Genomic DNA, 25,475 nt, shown 5'->3' on the forward strand with positions numbered 1-25,475 from the left:
TCTGAATGTCCCTCTTGGTCCATCGGGCTTCGGTTGCAACTTCAAGTTTGAGGCATCCTGAACGCATGTCCCCACTTCTCAGTAAAACAGTCAACACTATCTGGGCTTTTCCTGGGCAGAAAAGTTTGTGTGTGCGACGTACTGGTTCAGGGAAAGCTACTAGCTACTATAGCTAGGTCGCTCCAGCAGGCATCAGTCCATCCACAGCAACTAGCAGTGTTGTCCCCGTCAATGCATTCCTTCCTCCGTATATTTCTGGTTCATAATATAACGACCCTAACGCAGATTCTGCCAATATGTATTTAAAATTATCTCGTCCAAAAACTCCCATGGAGTAGCCATACTGACTTGTTGTTGTGGAGTAGCCACAACTCGTTGTTGTTGTGTAGGCGAGAGACCGTGTCCTTCGCGGCTAGGCTAGCTACGGCAACCCTACCTGTCCAGTCCCTTGTAGTTTCTGAGAGCCTACCGAGGGTCATCCACTTACGTCACTTTGGGACAAATACGTAAGTGGACGACAGCTTTGAAAGTGCGCCCACGGAGCTACAGACTACCAATGATAATACTCCGGGGTATTTTAGCATATATGCTAATGATAAAAAACACACAGATTAGGTTGAATAGTGGCGAAGTGGTCCTTTAAGCATTAACAAGAGCTTCTGACTAAATAACTACATTGGGGATCCATTGGAACACAGGTACTTTTTTCTCCTAATCTCCTAATTATTTTGGTCATACAAGGTTTCAGCCCGATAGCGACGATCATTACAATAACGATCTTCGGTCTACAGGTTGTTAAAGACAGACTGCTAGACCTCCTGAGTAGAGAAGAAGAGGATGAGAGTCACGGGGAGGACGTGGTAAGACTATATATCACGGTTTTTGTTGCTCTTTCACACAGTGGTTCAAGTTTGAACTCTGCACATGTCTCTCTGTCAGCCATGTTTTTACTTTTCCTCGCTTAAAACCCTGTCTGTCATTTCTGTCCCATTCCCCCCCCCCCCCCAAGAGTTCTTGTGACCCGGTGGCCAACCACTCCGAGTCCATCAGCCACACTGTGACCGTCCCCCTTCAGACCACCCTGGGTACCCTGGAGGAGATCGCCTGCTGAGACCCCCTTTTAGAGCCCCACATATAAACGGAGCTCTCACCAGTGGGTTGGCTGTCACTGTGTATACCTCCAAGGTCATGCCAGAGGTACCTCAAAGGGGAAAAGGACGGCAGAGGGGTTGGTCTATAAGGACGGTTACATTTGCTGTTCTCTGTCGCAACAAACGTCCCGTGGCGTTGATGAGGACGAAAGAGCTGTCGGCTGGACCTGCCGGCCTGTTCTGTCATGATACTTTGCGGTCACAGGGCAGCATTCTCTCCCGGGCCACGGGCCTAGACCTATTGGGAGAGGGCCCTGGTCTCCACAGACAGACTAGGCGGTTCTCTATGGACTGTTTGGACTACACAGGACAGAAACGCAGTGCTCACATCAGCCCACTCTACTGCCAAATGTACTCTACCCTACCAGTGATGAACTGTCCAAACTGCATGCGTCAGTCTCTCTTGGATTCGGTGTCGCTCTCTTTGCCGATGCGTGTTCCAGACTCGCAGTGTTGCTTTACCGTACATGTGTGCCGTTTCGCTGTAACCTCTTATCTTCAGAACTGGCCCCGGGCCTCTAGAACTTAGAATGTACAGATTGACACCTAGGTCATAGTCCAGGTGATCCGGGGTAAACACATCCGTCTCAGAAGCTTTGTCTTTATTGATAAGTTTGTTTCTTTCCGCTGGATCGTTATTGTTTGAGGGGAAAGGTTAGGTGCTGTGACTGAGCATTATGGCTGTGCTTTGTCTACCAAAAACATGGTGTTAAATGAGATCTTTTGCAGCCTGTGCGAAATTTGTTTTCCCCACCCATCACATCGGGCTTCAGTTTTCTTAAAGTGGTTTACTAAATGTTTGCAAAGTGAGTCCAACACTGTTTTCTACAGACATATTTATAGGGATGGCATATGTTTAATGTATCAGGGGAGTCAATTTTTTTTCTTCTGGCTACTGCGCCTTAACACAATCAGTGACGGGATTTCTTTCAAAATTGAAGCTCGGGGTGCCGGGAAGATATGGCCGGGAAAAAAACTGAGACATATTTTTGCTTTCTTACCTTGCTGTCGTTACGATAAAAATCGCTGAACCCTTGCGTTCATATTTTGAACGAGAGGCAGGTCAGAAGTGAGAAATGAAGAGCTTAGTATATCCATCTGGTCAAAACCCACAGAGAGCTCCCTAGATCAGTAGATACGAAGCATTCTTTCTGATCCGTATACAGGGGAGTGAACGACAACGCGTGTGCGCGAAGAGCAAGGAGTATGGTGGCCTTGGAGGCCAAAAAAAAAAGGAAATCTGAATATTTTTCTCTCGTTTGACATCAATGAAAATGCGCTAGGACGTGTGTCCTTTGGATCCGTCGGTTGGATTAGTTATGACGTTCCCACACGGTCTGAATGTGTTAAAAAAGAAAAAATAAGTTCTCGGCCAAGTCAGTAAGGTGGACTGGCAGACAAGAAAACATAAACATGACTGACTGTGTCTGCCAGACATGTACAGAATGTCAGTGGTAAACATACCCAGGATGCAAGTGTATTATTTTGGAACAGGTATTATTATCATGATCAAGAATCACATCATCATCATCAGAAGAAGAGCCCAGCACCACGCTCACCCCCTCCTCCTCCTGCTCAGATAATTGCTTTACATACCAATGGTACTCATAATGAATTAATATCAAAACAACGATTATGGTAACAGCAGGGTGCAGCTTTGGCTGTGGGCACGGTAATGTTATAATTCATATTGTTTTGGAAGATACAGGGTCTTCTGTATTTTTATGTAAATATCAGTGTTTCGCTCAAAGGGGGAGAAAAAAAAGGTACACACTAAAATCCTCATGAGTGTTAATTTAAATTGAACAGTGATTATTATACGCTGCACCCGGCAGACCTGGTCTAACCCCCGGAGGACCAAATTCGACATCCCACATCTCATAATAATGTTGTCCCAGCATGGCCTCTGTCATCGCCCAAGTACATTACAGGTAGGAATGAATTCAAGTGCTTTGTCAGACTGTTTGAGTTATGATTTCCCGTCTGTGGTTGGACCTGCTGTCTCTGTGCATTCTCATCACGTTGTGTCCTCAGCTCAACCCCGCGGGCCCGCAGAGGCCCGGTGGGGACTTGTGGCTCTCAAGTACAATGACACCTGGTTGTTTGTTCTCTCCGTTTTAGCTTCAATTGTTATCGCAGGATGGCTTTTTTTTCCTCATTTTGTGATGCTGCATACCGTACATGTGTTTTTAAATGTGACGTAATTAAATGAAAAAAGTAATTATTTTGCACCGGCAGCGTCCTGTCATGGTCAGGTCACCTCTCTCCGTTTGATGCACGTGTGCTGTATATCTGTGGTAAACCTCGTATCACCATACTTTGTGTTTTTATTGAATAATCTAATGGTAACTCATCTCTCAAACTTTGAAAATAGCTCAAAACAATGCCGATTTACAAGCTCACAATGTCTCACAAATCTTTCATAATCGGATCCACTGGAACATGTTTTTTCTTTTTTTTCCCCATTTCCATCCAACAGTGACATTTGTACCATTTATGTGGGCTCTGATCATGGTGAGAAACTGAGAACTGTCGCAGACAGGGTCTACTGGAACAACCAAACACTGTCAGGTAAAAATGTAGCGTCACAAGATCCAATTTCCTCCCGACATCTGTGTGCAGTGTGCACTTAATGTTGGATGAAGCATCTTCTGTCTTCCTGGCAGTAGCTGCTGGGACCGTGGTGGAAGACACACTTCAAACGGTACATTCTGTGAGTAATCCATACTTTACTTGTATTTTTGGATCCTTATGACATTCACCCCTCATTTCAAACTTTTGACTCCACTACCTTTCTATAGGAACTGGGAAGGGACAAATACATTATAAGCCCTATTTCAAATATAATGAACAGAGCTACAAGCTCATAACGCATTGCATTGCAAGGCATTGTGATCTTGTCAAGGGTTGGATTGGGGGTGGGAAGTGAGGATGCTGGCGTCGACTGTTCGCCGCTTCACCTCCCAATGTATGAATGAATGAACCATTGTAAGCGCTTTGAGTAGGCATGTAGTGCATAGAAAAGCACTATTGTAGCATTATTGTAGATCGGCTATTGATAGCATTGATATTATCAAGAAAATGTACTTTGTAATCTGTACTTTTGAATACTTAACTATTTCAGGCATGACTGTTTGTGACACTTCTGCTTAGTTGCGTGCTCCTAAGACCATATCATTTAGCTGTTTCTCAAGGTTAGACATGATAAAAGAAATCATACATTGAGGCTCATTTAACACACAGATTAATAATATTATAATTTATTAATTTGTGCTTGTTTTTAGATCATGCTGAGCTGATCATTGAGATCATTGAGCTGAGCTTGAGTTTAGATCTTGTTTTATTTAAATATATATTTATGCTGAAAACAAACAAAAAGATAATTAAAGAGGCCGACGGCATGGGGAGAGAGTATGTTTTGCACTCCGTCCGTCTGTGTGTGTCCGTCCGTCAGTCCGTCCGTCATTCCGTCTGTCCATTACCAGCTAATCTCCGGCACCGTTCACCCAAACTGTGCCAAACTGTGCACACACACACTCCCTGGATGCCAACAACGATCCTCTGCCCCAAATATTCCACAACGGCCTGTTATAGGGCCACCATGAGGCCGATTTAGGAAAAACACATTTCTGTAGATTACTTGTACACATTGTATCCATACATCACACAATTCGGTATACACTATCTCCATAGTCATGTGATCAACACGAATCTGCACCATTTCCCATCTTAGATTGGCTAAGATTGGCTTCCAAATCTCACATGATGGTTCCGTTTCAAACAAAATGCCACAAATGACAAACACAGTGTGCAATTTCCCTGAAATTATACACGCAAATGTCCACTAAGCCGAGGACGACATGCCACAATTTTTTTTCCAAATCAGCCTCACGGTGGCGCTATAACAGGGCAATTCATCGATCTGTGTAAAACTTTGCGTGCGTGGCGTGCGTGCGTGCGTGCGTGTGTGAGTGAGAATGAACCTTGTGTTCCTCTTCAGATCCCGCCCAACCATTATTGCTGTTGAGACCGCAGCAATAGCAATTAAGCCCATTTTCCCTACAGTATAAGCCATGAATACAGAATAGAAATTAAGAACAGTCCGTTAAAGGACCTGAAATGCTTTCAGGGCCCCTGAGAACAAGCATTAGTAATCACTGCTTATTCCAACCATACTTCATGTCAGCTTTGACCAGATGAGACATTATTCTTAATCGCTTATGTATTGCTTGCTTCACAGCACTGTGTCAGATTTAATCATAAGAAATTGATTGATAAAAATGATTTAATGAGGTGCTTTTAAGTTGAATCACAATGAGGCCCATGGAAAGCCATGACATTTGCTGCAGTTGAGCTGATCAAAAGATGCGGATATCTCATCAATAAACGACTGCTAGAATGTCAATGTCACCCTTATTGCAATTATTGCTACTGACAGCCATGACACTGTGACCCCTTTTCCACCGGTTGGTTCCCAATGGGAACCGGTTCAGTTCTTTTTGGTTTTTAGTCCATGAGCCAGAGCTCCAAAATTGGTGGGAAAACTATACCATATATTAAATTGTTTATAGGATCAATACAAGTAAATTAATACATGATAACCCTTCCACAGTAGTAGCTTTATCATATTTTCGACTATTTTGCATGTTTTCCTACATAATGCCTCATTTGCATATTTAAAAATGTAAAAATTGTAATACAATAAATCATTGTCTTCGTGTAAGTACTCAATTGGGGAAATTTCATGGTGATAATAATCTAATATAGGTATGGTTTTGCCCACTCAATTCATAATTACCGTTTCAATTTAACAATCAACTCTGGCTCATGGACTAAAAACCAAAAAGAACTGAACCGGTTCTCATTGGGAACCAACCGGTGGAAAAGGGGCCTGTGTGTGTGCGTGTGTGCGTGCGTGCGCTGTTACAGACGATGATAGATCACACCACCTGTGGGTTGTACCCGGGCTAAAGCAATGAAACCTTGTGCACATGGGACACCGTTCCTAAAAAGGCTCATGGCCTCCACAATCTCCAGCCGTGGTTTTTCCTCCTCATCCATCCTCGCTAAAACCTGCCCGGTACAAGTTAGATTATGACAAAGTCATGTGCGGAGATTTGGTCTGTGGCCACCATGATGCAACCGGAGGCATCTGCAGATTGGATTAGATATAGGCGCGGTCGGTTGCTCCTGTACTGTACAGTACAGTACACCGCGACCAGATGTGCCGCTCTGATACAATAACACCCATATCGCCGGCACACCTGAGAAATAAGATAGTCCCCTCCTATTGACTTTCTCTTCATTTCATGTGAACACAGTGCACAGTAGTGTGTCAAAAAATAAACGTTAGTGGTGGTCTTAAAGCCCAGCACTCTGTGATAGGATGATGTTGTTGACATTCATCAACAGCTTTTGGTGATTTCTCATTTTTGTTTCGTTTTTTTACAACCTACCTTCCACGCAGTCCTGCTTCTATATGCTGCTTGTGCCATCTAGTGGTGATATTTCAGATAATGTATTCACAAAGAAGGTGAGTCCAGTCTCATGAAGATGAAAAGGGATAGATCCTGCACACTGTACAACATTGAATGGATTGACCATCATCATCCTGACAAGGATCCTCAGGGGTTTGAAGCACTGAGTAACACAAGTTTAAAAGTGTGGATAGTATCCTATCCAATAGAGAGGGTATGCGCATGCTTAACCCATTCTGACCTGAGATCAGATTCATACGAGGTTTCCACTGGACACACACTGGTCTGATGAACCCATTCTGACCTGAGATCAGATTCTAAAAATGTCAGTCGTTCTTCGATTTTAAAAAAATAGCAGACCTACAAGCTCGTAGCGCGCCACTCGGTGGCGCGCTATGAGCTTGTAGATCTGCTATTTTCCAATAGTTAAAGCATGACATGATGCTGACACCAAAATGGGTTCCCGTTCAGAATGGGTTAAAGTGAATGGCACATCGAGTGGCAAAGCAACATGCAAAGTGAGTTTAACATTGTTTAACGTTGTTTAATGCAATCAGATAGGACTTTTCTGTTTGGATGCATGGGTTGTCAAGGCCAAAAATGCAGTATAGCATCACAGATCCAGTCCCACCTCACCAACAATAATCTCTATGCACAATTCTGCCTATATACTTCCACCTAAGAAATATCAACCGCCTCCGCCCCTCACTCACTCCAAACAGTGCTGCAATCCTGGTTCACTCCCTCGTCACCTCCCGCTTGGATTATTGCAATTCCCTTCTTTTTGGTCTCGCCCACAAACTCCTCCATGAACTCCAACTGGTCCAGAACGCTGCTGCCCGTATCGTCACCAGAACCCCTGTCATCAGTCACATAATAATAATAATAATAATAATAATGGATTTTATTTATAATGCGCTTTACTTTACATTACTCGGAATCTCAAAGTGCTACAGTAGGCATTAGGCAAAACATCACCTCTGTTCTACAACCACTCCACTGGCTTCCCATCAAATACCGCATCGACTACAACATCCTCCTCCACACATTCAAGGCCATCCATAATCTCCCCCCCCCCCCCCCCCCACATATATATATATATACCACATCACCATGGCATTTTTAAAAGGAACCTAATTTTCACTGAAGATAATTAATTGGTTTATTATTGCTAATGGATAATTAGCTTCTGATTAGCTGTGCTTCTGTTATGGAAAATAATGGAGAATTTCATCAAAACAAAATAATACATATTTCAGTCTGCCCTCCGTAAATAATTTAGCAGTGAAATTGAATGTGAAAGTCAGGACCCAGACGAATGGGTGTCTGTTCGCAACTATCCCACATACTAGTGCTATACTATACGTGTCCTGCCAGTCTTCAGAGACCAGCCTCATCACAGATTGGTGCTGTGGTCTTGTCGAGGTGATACAGGCTTGTGGTGGACATTTTGGTCTGTGTACGAACATATTGATGACCACTGTTTGGGTGATTTGGTCTGACCTGCTGAATTCGACATTCAATATGTCATCATAATGCATGTGCATGGGTTGCGAGACCGCAATCTGTCTCTCTTTCTCTCACTCCAGGTCAAGTCTGAGATCTCATTGACATTACAGTGCTTTAAAGTTCACCTCAAACGGACTCACTCACAAAGGACTATGGGGCAGAGCCCAAAACTTACATTTCAAATTGCAACCTTTCATTGACTGGTGATACTTAATATAATTGACATAATCACACTTTGTAGAAAAGTAGAAAAGTGTAACTTTTGTAAATTTAACATGCTTAATAAGACATGGCCTAAAGGCAGTAGTCTTTAGACAGTAGTAATCTAGTTGCCAACATTGAGTTATAGTATAGTGCAACCTACTGGCAACACGAATCATAGTCATAGCACCACCTACTGGTTACTGGAAGTTATTGTCGGTATTCTTTTACAAACTACTGTTTGGAATCGTGTTATTCCGCATGTCCCTACTAAATCTGTGAGGGTCCTGTCGTTGTTGCTTGCAGCTAACATTTGTATCCCTTTCTCCCCCATTGCCTGATGCCTTTTCATACTACCACAAAGACATTTTCATCACATGCCCCAGACAGAGAGAACGATGGAGAGAGGCAGAATATATGCCTCCTGGACGAGATTAAAAACACTTCCCTCTGTGCAGTATGTTGAAGTATGAACTCAAGGCATTACAGATCATTCCCTGTGCCCTAATAAGTCATAATCATTTAGAAACCCAGTAAGCTCCAAATGTCTGCCGTGGAAGCGTTCCTTTAAAAAATAAAAAATAAATACTAAGTGTTCCGAATTAACCACCGATCCAGTAAATCAAAGCATATTTTGTTTCAATGTGGATTTCAGTGTAGCATCACCTTTCCGTCACATCCACATAGTTCCAAATCGCCTGTAGCGCATCCTCACTAATTAGATTGATTGTTGCCCATTCTTAATTGCCATAGCCAGTTCAGTCTCAGGAGCTACACTGCATGCTCTAAAATTGATTGCTTGAGAGAGAGAGAGGAGACGATCACAGCTGGCAAAACTTACTGCACCAGAATGAGAAAAAGAAAAATGGGTACACAGTAAAATCCTCAGTGTTCTTTTAACAGAGAATGTACAAATGGAACCAAAATGGACCTGTTGTAAGTGTACATTATCTTGGTTCCATTTGTACACTCTTGCTGTTACCACAATGCACATAATCATACGTATTCCAATTAGAGAAATGCCACGCTGCATGGTGGTCGTGTAGAAGCAGTGTGAACAACTGTGAAAGATTTCCATTACCAGAGAGTCATGACGAGAAAATTAAATCCTTTTGTTCGTGAAGGTTAATAGAACTACTGTACTCGGATATTACTAATGAGTACATGTGGCACGATTTCACATTCATTTCACATTGATTGGACTGGGGTTTGTGGAGGTATGAGCTTTTAGATCTGTTATTTTTCAATAGCTAAAGCATAACATAATGCTTTAAACACCAAAATGGATTAAAGAAATCCAAGCTTGCCTAAAGATTGACTGATCAAAGTCTTTAATCGTTTACAAAAGTCACCTTTACACTTCAAGTTCAATTCCACACAAGAAAATAACTTGGTTGCTGGGGGGCAGGGGACAACGACAAAATTCATCTCCCAGAGCCTATAATGCCAACTGTATTCCATCTGTCGCAATAAATGGTTAAATCTATTCTACTTTGACGTGAGAGTTCCTGACTGAACCTCACAATTACTTTTCAAATATATTCAACAGCCCACTTCACATTTTGGCCTCTTACTCTTGAGATCTATTTTTCTCCTTGGACTTGGAACATTTATAGGCCCTGTTTGTGCCAGATTACACTTTCTGCTATAGTGTATTTTCTTCCAAACACTTTTTGCTACTACTGATACACACATTATCTCTGGGTTCATGTGATCAAGATTTATACGTTTTATTTTTCAGATCACATTCCACGTGGCTATGACCAAAGTTTGCAGGCCCTGTGGGAGACCTATGCTCTGAGGAGCACATCTCTATTTTCAATGATTTTTACGTTGGACGACATAGTGCAGCGTGGTCAGTGTTTTCTTTCTTTATTATTTTATGTTTTACATTGGACGACAGTGTAGAATGTCATTTCTTAGTTTTCTTAGTAAAAAACAAAAGAAAAAAACATGCAAAACATCTTGATCATCTAGATGTATTATGGCACTTTTTTACATGTCACGTTACAAATTCAACATTCTGTTTCTTGGTTCATACAAGCACACACACAAGATTTTAAAAAAAAACATTGTATTTTAGAAAAAAGAAAAGGAGAACTCCTCAATTCAACACACAGGCAAATACAGACACGCACACAAACATGCAGCACGAACATCATCAACCATTCACATAGGGTTTTGCCTGATGTTTGTGATTGTTTTTGTCAAGCTGTGTTGATGTGTTTTTCCATTGTATTTCAGTCACTATGCGTGTGTGTGTGTGCGTGCGTGCGCGAACCTCAATCTACACATTTGAATGTTAATTTGAGGAAATGCATGATTATTCTGTCTGGTAGTTGGTACCCTCAATATGCATAACGAAATCCTTAATTAGTGTTAATTACTTGCACCCTGGTATCCCTCTTCTGGCACAAACATTCAGTGAACATAGCTGATCTGATATGATCTAGTACACTACAGTTACATCAGCTATTTTCGACAATTATATTTGATGTAGAGGGAAATTAAGACTTAGGGGCCCCCGTTTGGAGCCCTTGTAATTCTTATTAACTAAGTATATACAGTATGGTTTTAAGTCAATCAATTTATCCATTTGTAACTGTAAACAAAACCAAAATGGTCCCTTAAAGGGAGAGTTCACCCCAACAATTTAAAAAGATCTATCCTCTCCTATCCACTACACAAATGTAACCAAATGGACCGTTATGGGTCAATACGTTCGAACACTTTCAGAGTTTAATTAACACTGAGGACTTTACAGTACATGTATACGTCTCCACTCTGACAGTGACTGACAAAGCAAGACCCTGATGGTCAAAGCAGCAGACTCATTGTACCCCAACTTCTTCTCCAGCAGTCTAAAATATACCGTAGGTACAGTATTTGCAAGGTATTTGTACAAAACCCATTCCTATGTACAAAAAGTATCATCACATATTGGTGTGCATGTACATACACTATGACATCTGTCCAGTGTCCACACACATACCGTCCGCACATACCGTGTGGTTGTGTGTGTGGTGTTCATGGTTGACAGGATTTCAAAGGTAAACAGGTGGCATTGAAGTGCTACGAGATCATTCGTTGGCACACAAGGATTAACATTTACACTATTTACAATCTGAGATTAAATAATCAACTGTCGTGCATTAAAATCAAACCAATCAAAAAAAAATACTTTTAGAAAATACAATTATCACATTCCATTGTTGTATCACATTTTAACAGATGATGTTGATGCGTTGGATGAAAGAGAACACGTTAATTCTGAATGCTACAGTGAGACAAATGTTAATGTTTTCTTTCTGTCCTGTTTGCTCAGAACATTGCTCAGAACATCATTGCTTTGTGTACTGCTACTGCACAGTATTATGTGCAAGTAATAGGAATGAACAAATGCGGAAGAATGTATTTGGACTTCCAGTGGAACTTCATTCTAAATGAAACACAAAACCAAGCTTGTGATCTTGTGATCGTTCTACAGGAGACACAATACCTCTCAGAGCCCTGACTATCAGAGCCCGGACACACCTCCAGCAGGGTTATTTTGAGGAGCACTAGCCACTCGTATGCCCAGCTTTGTGGGTCTGTGTGTACCACAAATGTGATGTGGCTGAGCACGGAATGTGATGTATGATGATGTGTGTGATTTTTCGACTTCATCAAACGACAGTATTGCACTAATGTCGTGTTGTGATCTTGTAGAGATCGGGCATTTTGAACATTTAGAAAATGATTTTAAAATGATATCAAAATGGAACAGTGTTGGACATACAAGGTTACCCGACAGCAGCGATATGCAACACTTGACCTTGTCCCCGTCTGAGAAGTCAATAAATGGATTATTGTAAGCTAAACTGAACTAATGGGACATGAAAAAGCAAGTAATTGACATTAAGTCAATGTATTGTTCTTTGGACTATCAACAGGCCATTGTACAAGGACCTGTGACTGTCCTTCCCTTTGAACACCCCAGATGCAGAGATATTCCTCAGGGCTTTGCTTCGATCACCCTCTCCCCTTCATGCCTTAGTTTATGGCTGCCTGTGTGGGGTCCTACGTCACTCCACAGAGGGTAAGTGCTGGGCTTGACTCGCCCAGGCTTTCCAAAAGGTCCCGTGTGTGTGTGTGTGTGTGTGGGGGGGGGGGGGGGGAATTGCAGCGTATCTGATCAGCTTCAAGAGAGGATTGGGAGGGCGCGAATACAGTTGGGTGGGCTGTGAGGTTCATTTGGAAGATGCAGGGTATAGGTTTGGGCCGGGCCGTTGGCTTTAGGACCGCACCCAGCTAACGGGCACCCAGAAGGTCTCTCGCTCCAGTCGCTCCAGTATGCTTCGTAGCTCTGTGCAGGCACTGGCGGAGTCCTCCTTAATCAAGACCCGGTCCACCAGGTGTCCATACTGCTGGTCAATCTGAATGGCTGACTGACGCATTTCCTGGAGGTCCTCGTCCTGTTACAGGATGACAAGTAGACAGATAAATAGTTTATTCAGACACAAGACACGAACACACGCAATAGATGAGCACAGGCTGGTGTGCAGGTGTTTACAAAGAACATGACGACAGAAAAAGAACAACTCACGGTGATGCGTCCATGCTCGCCCCCTCCCCCCTCAGTGGCAGCACTGCGACGACGTCTGCTCTCAGGAATGCGTGGTTTGACGAATATTACGTAGGGTTTGAACTCTGCTGTCCGCAGTCTCTTCAGAGCCTGAGTAAAGATTGGTTCACAGACAATAGAGGCCACAGCACAACAAGCATTAAGGGTTAGACGGAAAGGGCCAGGATAATTTGTATAATACCAATATAACAAACACTCTCAGCATGCTGTCTGTATAGGGACTGTAAAATGTCATGTTACAATAGCTTGGGATTATATCCAGGGCTTTGCATTAAAACAATGGGCTTATTGGCAGTATGTAGTCTATACTGTAGGACATGAACCCTACCTCAGGCTGAACATCCACAAGGCATGTCTTATTCTTGGCTTGTACAGACCGGATCGCCTCTATGCTGGTTCCATATTGGTTGTCCTTGTACTCCCCATGCTCTATGAACCTGAAACAAGATCCATTAATACAAACCGTTCAGGGTCACCTAACGACAATACTGGTATCTATAGAATAGAAACCCACTTGTTGTTCAGAGCGTCTGCGTCAAACGCCGGTTTGGTGACAAAGTGGTACTCCACTCCCTCTTTCTCGTGGGGTTTCTTGGGCCTGGTGGTGTCTGGGGGACACACAATAGGAAAGTGTGAAGAAACTGTGCACCGTGTGATGTACTGTAGCTCCATCAGTATAGCTGTGGTCTGTGTCCATTTAGTATGACTCACGTGGTACAGCCACGGCATAGCGATGCGGGTTCTCGGCTATCACCTTCTGCTTCAGTTCATTGATGCGCGCTCCGAGGGAACCTTTGGAATGTGGTCGTTGTGTGTGGGTGTAGGATAAAGAGGTATGGACGGGACAACGGTAAGAAATAATAGCAACTCTAAAGAGTAACTCTAATTGCACACAATGTCTCCAACATTCACATTCATTAGCCCACTAGAGTCTAGTGCTGCGTTGCAAACAGTCTAGTGACTAGACTGTTGCAACACAGCCTACGTTCCTCTAGGGGTCAGTATCATAACATGAGGAAAAGTCTCTTGATTGATTGATTGAAATATTTATTAACAGTTTGCAGAGTTACAGTACATTTCAAGCACAAACTCAATACAAAGACTGTTAACTGTGAGTGGACGACCCAATTAAGCATTACACTTGTTTACAACAGGGTCCACCATGTTCAATTCATCAAAATCTTGTCTCACCAATAAGAACCACCAGACGAGGCCTCTCATTGGATCGCTGCTGGTAGCGGGCCACCTCTTCATAGGTCATGAAACCTGGCTCACCGGGATCCAGGCCCTCGCTAGAAGACCCCTGGCGGTCCTTCCGACTCAACCGGAAACTCCTTCTCAAACCAGCTACAGCACGGCCAAGGAAAGGAGTACAGTGTCAAAGGTCAAACCTTGTCTTCCATAAAAATGGATCAAATAACATTACATGGCAAAGTTGCAGTTAAGTGCTCTCTTCTAATCATGCTGTAAAGTCTAGCTACAGAAGATTATCGTTAGAGTGCTTGTTTAGTTTCAAATTATCATGCATTTAACGTTATTCAATGTCAATACAGATAATTGTGTAATCTTTCTTTTCACAGGCCATTTTTCATCAGTCAAAGGCTGAACTAACCATGATAGTCATGCATTAACTGTCTGTGTGACTAATGTGACCCTTGCTTGTTTGAGACCGGACTTATCTCTAGTTTAAACGCACTGCCGGATATTGTAAGATATCGGCAGAATGCAGCTGATATCCCACAAGGCTTTTCTTTGGCAGCCCTGATTGGAATACCAGAAGTGATCTGACTCGATAAAATGGGAAAGTTGAACCCACTCTGCTTTAAACCAAAATCATATTTGGAAATTTGCCTTAATTCTTAAAGGACCACTTCACCACTTTTCAACCCATCTTCATATAATAGGTCCTCACTAATAATCATGAAAAAAATGCGTAATTTTCTTCTACTCGGTCTGTGTCTCATAGGAGGGCTGTGGGCAGTTCAGAAACCGTCTTCCAGTGACATCATCGATGAGGAATACAAGCTAATAGAAACTGCAGGCTTTCTAGTTCTGATAAGTTGCAATGCGAAAATTGAAGCCATCGTTCTCACGATAATGAAAATCTAAACATTTTTGCAAAATAATCTTGTTTAAAAAAAAATCTGCCTAATGATGATGTCACTGGAAGACGGTTTCTAAACTGCCCACAGCCCTCCTCTGAGACACAGACTGAGTAGAAAAGAATCGTGCCATTTTAGTGGTCCTTTAATAAACTCCTCAAAACTGTTTCCAGTGTGTTATTGTCCAGGATGTGGTGCAAACAACGCATGCTGCTTTGGGGCTGTGGGCCTGAGGACAGGGCAGACAGGACAGCCTATGGCGTTTGGGAAACGTCAGTGTGATAGACTGACTATGCAAATCTGGGCTTTTTCCCATGACCAGGGCTGTCCGTCCACCTCCCTCTGTCAGTGGTGTTATTATTACCCTTAGGGGATAAGGGGACACTGTACCTGAATAAAATTCCCAGGAAAACACCTGGCCACAGGAGGGCGCCACTGCTTTACACTTAGGAGAGACTATTAAGGGGCGTTAGAGCATCACACAACCCAGTCTCACGTCTCCACACAAGGGTGAATGAGCAGCAAAACGTGCCTGGTTGAGTGTGCAATACATCCAACGGAGCAGCTAGCTCCCTCATGGGGGGGTGCAGTGGAGGGAGGAGAGGGCACCAGCCACAGCAGCAGGGGCAGTCAGATGCATGGGGTGCGCTGCGGTGTGGCGGTGGGGTGGGGGGGGGGAGGTGCTTAGGAGGATCCAAACACTGCTCAGTGGGCAGGATGCATGGAAGTCAGGGAAGGGTGACTAGTGGGTGAGTGCTTTATAGTTCTAGAAAGCCTAAGCTCGCAACATAAACACGACTGGTGGGTCGGTGTGTTGTGAGGAAACATTTGTTCCCAATTGCAACCATATTCACAATATGGATACAGGCTATATGTCAGGTTCTTCTTTTCTTGTTTTTGTCACGGCCGAGCCTATACACCGAGCGCAAGTGATGTCCGCAAGCAAGCGTGCGCAGATTTGCTCCACTGACTCCATTTGGGAGACAACAGAGCCATAGAGTAAGACAGAGTTAGCAAACTGCGTTCACTTGGGGCCAGTCCAATGGCGGCTCTTCTATTGAATGGGGACAACCCAAGCCCCCAGTAAGGCTATCCAACGTTGAAGCTGCCACTACCTACTGGCGAAATGTGTAATTGCAGCACTTTCATGGCGGTGGACGTGCGTAAGCCTGGACCTCAAACTTTAGGTCCGGGCCCGGGGCTAGGCTAATCTTCCGCTCGCTCGAGCCATTGAGTTATAATTATACTTCCGGCAGTCTTCTGGGTGCTTCAAAACGCCACTGAGCAACTACCATTTAAATTAGCAGGGGGGCATGGCTAACGCTCCGGTTCGGTCTCTATACACTGACACGACAACGCGTATTCAGGGCGAAGTCACGACCCCCAGGGTAAGTTGTGATTTGCTCTCGTTCACTGCAATGCAATTTGCGGCATTTTCAAAACAATCACAACAATCACAACTCTTCTATTAGATGGCTCTGGGAGACAACATACATGCACGTGGCCCGTGGGGCCGCGTATTATGCACATAAATAAATAGAACCGATCCTATTTTTAGTGCATGCGTATCCGGGGCCCGTGCTATCCACGTGTCTGGTGTAACCGGTACCAAGTCTATATGGACTTTTGATGTGTGCTTTAAGCAGTGACGTCATGTGTAGCAGCCACAGGGGTGACCCTCACTTCACACACACAGGTGATTTACTGATTTTATATGTTTACCCCAGCTGTGTTTAGATCTCTCCTTGTGCTAAGCATCATTCAGTGGGTTCTGCGGATGTGGGGAGGGGGGGTGGGGGTGTATCAATATTAGGGTGATGGAGGCCGAGGGACGAGATGTCAGTGGAAGGTTAGAATGGAGTTGAGGATAAAAGGTGACTGTATAGCATGTGCCATCCATAGTGATTTGGATGTGGTGCCAATCAACCACTCTATCATAGTAGCAAGCAGCTGATCCGATGAGGCGGCAGTTATTGGCACCTGCAGAAGTGAGAGACCATATACTTCCTACACATCTCGCCCCATTACATTTCCGTGTGATATGAACAGCGCTGTGGACAATGTGCAATCACAGATATATAGTCTTGTCTCTATCAATAATAATAATAATAATAATAAGAAAATGTGTTTGTTGTGTGGTCTGTGTTAATTACCTTTTGATATATATTGTATGTTATGGACACCACCCCAATCCCTCTACATCCCAAGCCTTTCTGTGTATTCTTCATGTTAAAAAAAGTTTGAGCGATTACCTAATTGTGATCACTTGATCCCGTAGTTAGTAGTAGGTAGGTACCCTCCCCCCCCACCCCCGAGAGCTGGACCATCAAGAAGGCAGCCATTTTACCCCCCAACCCTCTCTGTCTGTATACTGGTGACCCGTGAGTGAACCAGTGCAAAGCCAGACTGCAGCGAGACAAGAGACAGTAAGCAGAGGAGGCGGCGCATGCTCTCACCTATGTACTGTCCATTGAAATAGCCCTCACTGTCACAGTCCTCTGTAAGGGAGGCAAGCAGGGAAAATAGAGGTTAAGAAACCTGGTACAGAGGATGGGAGGGGCCGGGTCTCGAGCAGGCGGATGGATGAGCAGGGCAGGCAGGTGTTAATAGAGGCCCACAGTTAGACACCACATCCACTGAGGAAGCCATGACGGAGAGATGGACACAAACAGTGTTTCCTTTTCATTCATTCAGGAGAGGAGAGGAACCTCTCAGGAGGTTCATCTGTGAACGGTGACTCTCTGGCATACATCACATTTGTAACGTCAGCCTGGCCTCTGCCAAGCTCTGTAGGAGCGTGGCAGCCTGCAGGCCCTCACCTAGAGAAAGCTATACTGTAAATAGTCTGCATGTCTAAAACAAAAGGAAAATGTGCTATGCTATACTATGTTGCTGTTGTTTTGCTAGTCATAAATGTAACTGGCATGAGGGTGACGTGATGAGTGAACGCCACACTACATTCCTGTATGTATATCGTGTGTGTGTGTGTGTGTGTGTGTGTGTGTGTGTGTGTGTATGCGCACGCACACGTGCGTGCGAGCTAAGGTATCTGTGCTCACAGTTAACCTGTATTCATGTGTGTTCTTTATAAGTGTGTGTGTGTGTGTGTGTGTGTGTGTGTGTGTGTCTGTCCTACAGCATCGACCCACCTTTGTCACATCCTTGGTCATCTGATGAACAGCATGCATTCAGGAGACAGAGAAAAGAGTACTTAAGGTAAACAACAAAACACACCACCGTTCAATCATTTGGTATCGAGGAAGGACATGGATTGACATGTCTCTCTCATTCTGCGAAAATAGGCAAACGTCCTGCTATTTTCACAATTGTACAACAATGTAGCCTACAGTATATAGGAATATAATTAATAATATGGATGTATTGGCCACGCAATGTTTTTTTTTAATCCATCACCAGTAGGGGAATTGATCAAAGACACATAGAAGAGGAATAGAGAGAGAGAGAGAGAGGCAGGGAGAGGCGTGCCCTCAGGGTGCTGTGGGGTATTGCAGGGCTATAGCTGACATATCACTAAGCCCTTGTTGTCTACCCTTGTGGCTCAGGACTAATCGGATCGGCTGCAGATTATGCACCGCAAAGAGACACCATCACTCACCATTACCCCACTCACCTGGCTACTTCCACTCACTCACACATAGCCTCTGTGTGTGTGTGTGTGTGTGTGCTGCTGTGCGTGGTGAGTAAAGTGAGCGAGCTCAGTGCATTGTTAAGCCATTGTTCAGTGGGCTGGTGGATGAGTGTCTGTGGCGTCTGGCTGCACTGCATTCACAGATGGACGAGACATGAAAGAGATTAATTCATGTCTGTGATCCCTCCCTCCCTTTAATTTATGTCTTTGTCTCTATGATCTCTGTCTCTCTCTCTCTCTCTCTCTCTCTCTCATTGTTTTTAAAAACATGGCAGGCATGTGTAGAATGGACAATGAATTCCTCTGAGAAAGCCAATTACCAGGACAAAAAGGTCACAAAAGTCAATGAAAACAACAACAATCGTCTAGCTTAGATATTATTATGCAACGATGGTGACAAACCCACGTTTCTTTTATCCACAAGTGAAAAAAGAGTCATTCATCGCGGGTGAATATATTGCGGTTAAAATGCAGCTATAGAGAATGAGCCTTTACTGGATAATGTAGTGGAATGAAAATGAACTATACGAGCTGTGGAAATCGGTGTGGAGAGGGAGGGGGAGAAAGAGAGACAGACAGAGAGAGAGAGAGAGAGAGAGGGGAACTTACAGACAGTCTTTTTAGGGGATTTGAGGTTTGGGAGTGTGCCCATTTTTATCCTGTAGGCCAGTCGTCTGGGCAAATTAACAGCGGAAGAAGAAGGGTCCCAGAAACGACAGCAGCAGAAGAAAAAAAGAGAGGATCATGAGAGAGATGTACAGTGGAGAGAGGAGGAACAAAATGGTATATGTCTGAAACTGTCTTATCTGTTGAGCAAGATTTTTCTTTTCTCTTAGGCTCTTTTTTGTTTAATGTTATTTGTATCCAACGCTATTTATACCTACAAAGCCAGTTGTCAGTATTTCAGACTTTCACTATTCCTGGCTTGGACTTGTGTTCCTCTGTTATTATTAATCCAACAGAGATTCAACGCTGTTCAGATTTACATTTCCAGCCTGCTCTAATACTTAATCTAATCATAGTTGACCTCCAGAAAGTGCAGCACATGAATATGGATTAACAGATTACAGCTCGGCAAATCTCAGATAAAAAATATCATGCGAAATGTTTTGCCTCGAACCATTCAATCCCGCACGCAGATGTGTTTATACATCAGAAATTATTTCCCATTGAACATTTTACTGCATTCCTGTGTGTCATATTTACAACAATCACATGACATGCTCCTCTATAGTGATGATGCGGCCCCCGGCCAGCCTCACCTCTCCTGGAAGTGTTTGGAGGGGATGAGTCCAGCCCGGAGGTTGCTGTCTCCCACCCGCTTGGCCTGCCACCAGGTGGGGTCGTCTTGGGTCACAACCTGCAGCAGGGGCAAGTATTCAAAAGTTTTAAATTAAATTATGACTGATATCCGATCTTCGTTTATTTGCAGGGTCATATCGGCCGATACTGATGAATTACATATTGTGTTTATATTGAACTCATTGCTGAAACCTTAAATTTTTGTTTTGCTGGTATTTGCCCAATTCCCCATTAACAGTGCCTGACGCTCTTAATAGACACAGAGACAGGCAGACTGGCTGCTCTGCAAGTGCAAAGCTAACCACGTCACACTACCATTGCGTCATCAATATCGGCGAAAATAACCAGGATTATTTTGAGACCGATTCGATACCGACATGGCATTTTCATGGCCGATTTCGATACGCTATACCGATAATATCGTGCATAGAAATGTCGCAGTAAAAGTAAACGTAGTTCGCTACTGTCCACCACTGACCTGCAGTATGTCTCCTCGTTTGAAGGGAAGCCCCGCCTCCTGGCAGGGCGTGGCCTTGTCCTCTGCTGGGGTGTAGTCGAACAAGGCCCTCATGTGCACCTGTCCTCACATACCAAATAGAATTAAACTGTCACCAGGAGGGATGGAAGATCTCCCTATACTCCCTAGGCCTGTCACAAGTATTACATAATAACAGTTATTTGAGATAATCGCAATTATTTGGAATGATTGTCATGATCGTCAAAATTGTTTCTATTAAAAACAGATATTAAAGGACCACTTCACCACTTTTCAACCTATCTTCATATACTAGGTCCTCACTAATAATCATGAAAAAATGGTGCAATTTTCTTCTACTCTGTCTGTGTCTCATAGGAGGGCTGTGGGCAGTTCAGAAACCGTCTTTCAGTGACGACATCGATGGGGAATACAAGCTAATAAAAACTGCAGGCTTTCTAGTCCTGAAAAGTTGCAATGCAAAAGCCATCGTTCTCACGATAATGAAAATTGGGAGGGATGCTGGGATTGTGCAACTATTTATTTAAATTTCAAATGAGTACTGAACCCTCCTTCACACGACATCTCACCTTGCTCTCCTTAAGTCGGTCCTCCTCTTTAATTGCAGGGATTATCTTGAGCGTGATGGAACCCTGAGACTGGGACTAGATCACAGGCCGTACACACAGTACACAGTTCAGTTGAGAGTAGTAATTGTATTGGATAGCGTATTAAACATGCTGAGTTTAATTACATGCTAAAATGGGATTTAAATGTCATTCCAGCCCATGCTAATTGAATATTAAATCAGTTGAATATCTTAAGTGCTCATTACCCTCTGTCGTGATCCTAAAAAAAACAAACACTCGACTAATTCATGGTTTTAGTAATCCTCTTGGCTATCCCATTATGATATTAACCATGGCATCTGTGCATGTTATAATAGGTGAAAATGGAGCAAAAAAAATATCTAAAAGCTCACAACGCTTTGCAATGCGACGTGTGAGCTTGTGCAATTACCGTACAATTTTAGCTATTCATGTACAACACAGTGTATATTGTTAAAACTGTTGTGATGTTGAGGCAGGTATTCAAATCCTGAAGACGGTATCTGGCAAGTATCCTTAAGTATAGGACTTCAGCACATATACTTTAATATTGCAGTTGTATACATTAAATATGTACAGTATGCCTAATCATGCCCTTAACCACCTCAGTGTGCCTTAATGGTTCAACAGCAGCAGTTTCTCTCACCAGGAGCTGACTGATCTCATCAGGTCTCTTGTGGATTATGGAGATGCCGTTGACCTCCCTTAGCTCATCTCCAACGTGCACCAGACCTGGAGACGAGGAAAAGATTATGACCTCTGTCATATGACTATTTTAAATTGGGTTTGAGATACTGTGGAGATGTAGCAGCCTACATTCTCACACAGTGTGGTGAAAACATCGCTGACAGACGTTGTGGGGTGTTGTGTCAGTCAGTCAGTCATGTTAGGACATCAATGCTGTTGTTGGGGAATCAGCTGTTCTCTCCCCCACAGCAGTCGTAACAACAGAAGACCAGCGGGAGGAGAAATCAATAGCTTTTCCCTCAGCAGGGGGCCTTTAGTCAAAGACACACCATGCATTGTGCAGACACATACAGTACACACAAGATATATATAAACAGTATAGGTAGATCATTCTAAATGTAATGTATTCGCAGGCTGGCAGAAGGTCTATTTCTGCACACCGAACATCACAACCTGATTTTGTGCAGCAACAAATCAGATAGGGCAATGTCATAAATGATTAATGAATGGGGCCATCGGTTTACATTCCTAGTATACGTGGTTGTAATCTGCATTAACACATACAGTATGCACACACACACACACACACACACACACACACAGAGTCCCTACTGTATGTGTGGTTGCTATTTCCATGGTAACATGCATGAACAGCTCTTTGCTGAGTGTGTGATATGTGATTGGCTCTCTGGGGGCTGAGCCCAGCATGCAGAAGGCTTTGGGTTTCATGAGCCATTCAACACATTTGTCTGCATTAGCTGCAGAAAGAAACACTAGCCGCCCAGCGCTTGAATCAAGTCTAAAAAGTTGAACCCGACAAGGCCCGACAAGTACAACAATATTCTGTACCAGACCCAAGACCGCACCTCAATGCCATTTTTAAGCCTGAACTGATTACAGGCTGACATTCTTCTAAACAATTCTCCCCTAATTGACAGCAGCCCTCTCTTCACTAAATATTGTATGAATTGTATGTAGGATTGGTTATTCGTCAACACAAGTCTTAATTTATAGGCTACTTTTCCAATTTATGAAAACGGCTTGGAACATGTAAAGCCTGAACCCACATAAGCCATATAAGTACATGAACTGTGACTGACCAGACACGAACAATTTGGGACCAGAGATCTAGTATCAGGTAGCTCTCTGTATAGCCTGTGTATATCGGTTTGGCCCATTTATATTTTACTTTTTTGAGGTATGTGCAATTATGCAGTGGATTGTCCTGATTTGTAAAAACTTAAACCTGGCATTTCTATTTAGGGCATGTCATAGGTGACATTTTGCATCTCTAGTCGTGTTTGTCGGCTACTGTTGAATTTCTTTGAATAGGGCTTAAATAATGTGATTAAATAATATAAAATGGGTACTTTTTATGAAATGGAGCCAAAACATCTCAGACAGACTAAAAAACCTGGCATCTCTTGCCCTGCAGGGGCAGGGGCAGGGGGTAGTTCAGTTTGGCTTGAGGCAACCAGAAGGTAACACCCAGGGAGAGCTGCTAGGGGGCCCGTCATTGCAGGGTTTATAGCCTAGCACGGTTTCTCAAGTTAAAGTTTGTACGTTTAGTCTTTAGTGTTTTGTTTTGTTCGAGGCCTTTTCTTAAAACACCCTAAATGGTATGGCTGGATTCTGTCACTCGGCCAACTTCACAGACACTATAAGGAAGACAAAAGGCAGACAGACAGAGGGTATAAAGTGTGTCTTACCACTTCGGTCTGCAGCGCCACCCCTCATGATGCGGGCCACAATCACTGACCCGGTGGCGTCATCCCGTCTAATGGTGGCTCCCTGGAACACAGAGAAAGATTAGAACAATGGCCCAGTCCCTCGTCCCATATATATATATATATAGCCTCTCCTGTGCGTCTAGTTCACCCTGCTGTCTGTCAGCACTCACCAGAGGCTCCTTGTTCTTCACCAGCCTGACGATCTTCACAGACTCTTCCTCCAGCTCGTCCTCAAAGTCCTCCGGCAGTGGGGGGAGTACAGGGTCAAAGTTCTTCTGGGCGACTGTGTCATGCACTGAGAGGACAGCCTGGTCAGACAGGAGAAAGAGAAACACAGTAAGTATACTGACATTACATTGCTCATTTATGCCATTGTACCCAAATATAAGAATCGCCGTCCTGATCAATGGCAGTCAGTGACGCTTAACCTGATTTATACTGTGATTTATGCTTTGTTCATTGTATGACGTGTTGCATCAATATTAAATAATGTCCTATTTTAGAGAATATTATTTAAATCTAAAATAAAAATGGACTATAGTATAGTTTACCTTGAGATGTGGCGATGTCAGCAGATGCAGGAGTTCCTTCTCGTCTGTGCTCATTGGTCCACTCTGTAGTTCTTCTGCAACCTGCCAATGGCAACACAGAATTGAATCACACCCTGTCCTGGTGTGAACCTGCGTGTGTCCGAGACGAGCTGTCCTGCACACCGCAGGTTATCGTAATTCTGCGCACGTATGCGCACACGCTCACACAAACATGTATGCAAACGGTAGAGGAGAATAAGTAGCCCCGAAGCTAAGGTCAGCATTTTTCCCCGCTGCTAACTGGTATGAGTGAGAGAGGGTGAGGCAGGATGTGGAGTCTCATTAGATGAGCATCGGGATGACTCGGCACATTTATAACATAAAAATTGATACCGGCATTGCTTCCCTGTCTAGCTAACTCACTGTGATGCACCGAGACAGTGATTTAGTGTATGCATATATATTTCTGCTTGTGTGTGTGTGTGTGTGTGTGTGTGCGTGTGTGTGTGTGTGTGTGTGTGTGTGCGTGCATGCTTTGAACTTACATCTTCAGCCAGCGAAGAGGCACTGTGGAGGACGGGCGTTGGGCTCTGTCTCTCATACTGTCTCAGTTTCTCATGGATCTACACAACACAGGAGGAGAGGCCTGTCATGTATTGAATCCCAAATCAGAGCTCTCAGACCCCACGTTTTATGTTTATTTGTAAATGAATGCCCTATACTTATACAACATGTATGAAAAAAGTTAATCACAATGTGCTGCGTTTCAGGAATTTCTATTGGCAGGTCGGGAAAAGCGTACGGACCCCGTTTTGTACCCGGGACAGTGATGTTATGTTCTTTAGTTCTTTCAACCCATTCTCAATCACATACTGACACTTGGTCTGGACCCCATTGGCATCACTGGGTCAATGCATTGGATTGGGTAACTCTTAGCATTATTATTCTAGTCTGTATCACATGACTTAACGGAATGTGCACATGTAAGAGAAAGAGAACAAGGCGATGTTGCCTAATCCACTGGTTCACTTACCTTCATTAGGTAGCCCAGACTCCTCTCACTGAAGACATCCTTGAGGAACACCATGTCCTCCTTGTGATTAGCATCAGGACGCAGCTGGGAGGTCAGCAGGGCCAATGTCTCATGCAGCCCTGGAGAGGAGAGGAGAGGAGAGGAGAGGAGAGCCAAAACAACAGATGGTACACGGTGAGCCTGAAGGTGTATGCATGTCTACACTGTGCATGATGTGTGCCCATGCAGTAGCATCTGTGTGCTAATTCATCTCACCCGTGCCTGCTGTCAGGACCGGCATGGCTTCTTTCATGGGTCAGTGAGGCGGGCCGGGGGAAGCCTGCTGGAGAAAGAGGGAGAGACACACAATGTGACATGATGATGAACAGCAACCTGCTGTTTCCACTCACCTCTAATG

The 25,475-nt window shown here is 43.7% G+C and overlaps 2 protein-coding genes across 4 annotated transcripts in view; one reads left to right on the plus strand and one right to left on the minus strand.

The window, feature by feature from the left end:
* Positions 1-3,324, plus strand: part of asic2 (acid-sensing (proton-gated) ion channel 2) — a gene marked incomplete at its 5' end in the record, with an annotated part of 387,423 nt that extends 384,099 nt beyond the window's left edge. For all 3 annotated transcript variants that reach the window (XM_080776171.1, XM_080776169.1, XM_080776170.1), the window contains 2 exons: positions 792-860; positions 1,010-3,324. In XM_080776171.1, coding sequence (XP_080632297.1) covers positions 792-860; positions 1,010-1,111 — 171 coding nt within the window. In that variant the 3' untranslated portion in view covers positions 1,112-3,324. The remainder of the gene's footprint in view (positions 1-791; positions 861-1,009) is intronic.
* Positions 3,325-12,561: 9,237 nt separating this feature from the next.
* LOC308323660 (MAGUK p55 subfamily member 3-like) lies at positions 12,562-25,370 on the minus strand (the record flags this gene model as incomplete). The annotated part of the gene is made up of 20 exons (XM_080775427.1): positions 12,562-12,792; positions 12,924-13,052; positions 13,291-13,399; positions 13,477-13,570; positions 13,674-13,754; positions 14,154-14,309; positions 15,455-15,520; positions 17,521-17,562; positions 18,214-18,234; positions 19,323-19,387; positions 19,976-20,073; positions 20,494-20,592; positions 21,081-21,155; positions 21,745-21,830; positions 23,495-23,576; positions 23,686-23,823; positions 24,067-24,147; positions 24,591-24,668; positions 25,079-25,197; positions 25,334-25,370. 20 exons carry the CDS (start codon positions 25,368-25,370, stop codon positions 12,613-12,615), a joined length of 1,836 nt encoding a protein of 611 aa, XP_080631553.1. The 3' UTR covers positions 12,562-12,612.
* Positions 25,371-25,475: the final 105 nt, after the last annotated feature.

The sequence above is a fragment of the Protomyctophum bolini genome (genome assembly GCF_963924005.1).
Source record: "Protomyctophum bolini genome assembly, chromosome: 11".
NCBI classification, from domain to species: Eukaryota; Metazoa; Chordata; class Actinopteri; order Myctophiformes; family Myctophidae; genus Protomyctophum; species Protomyctophum bolini.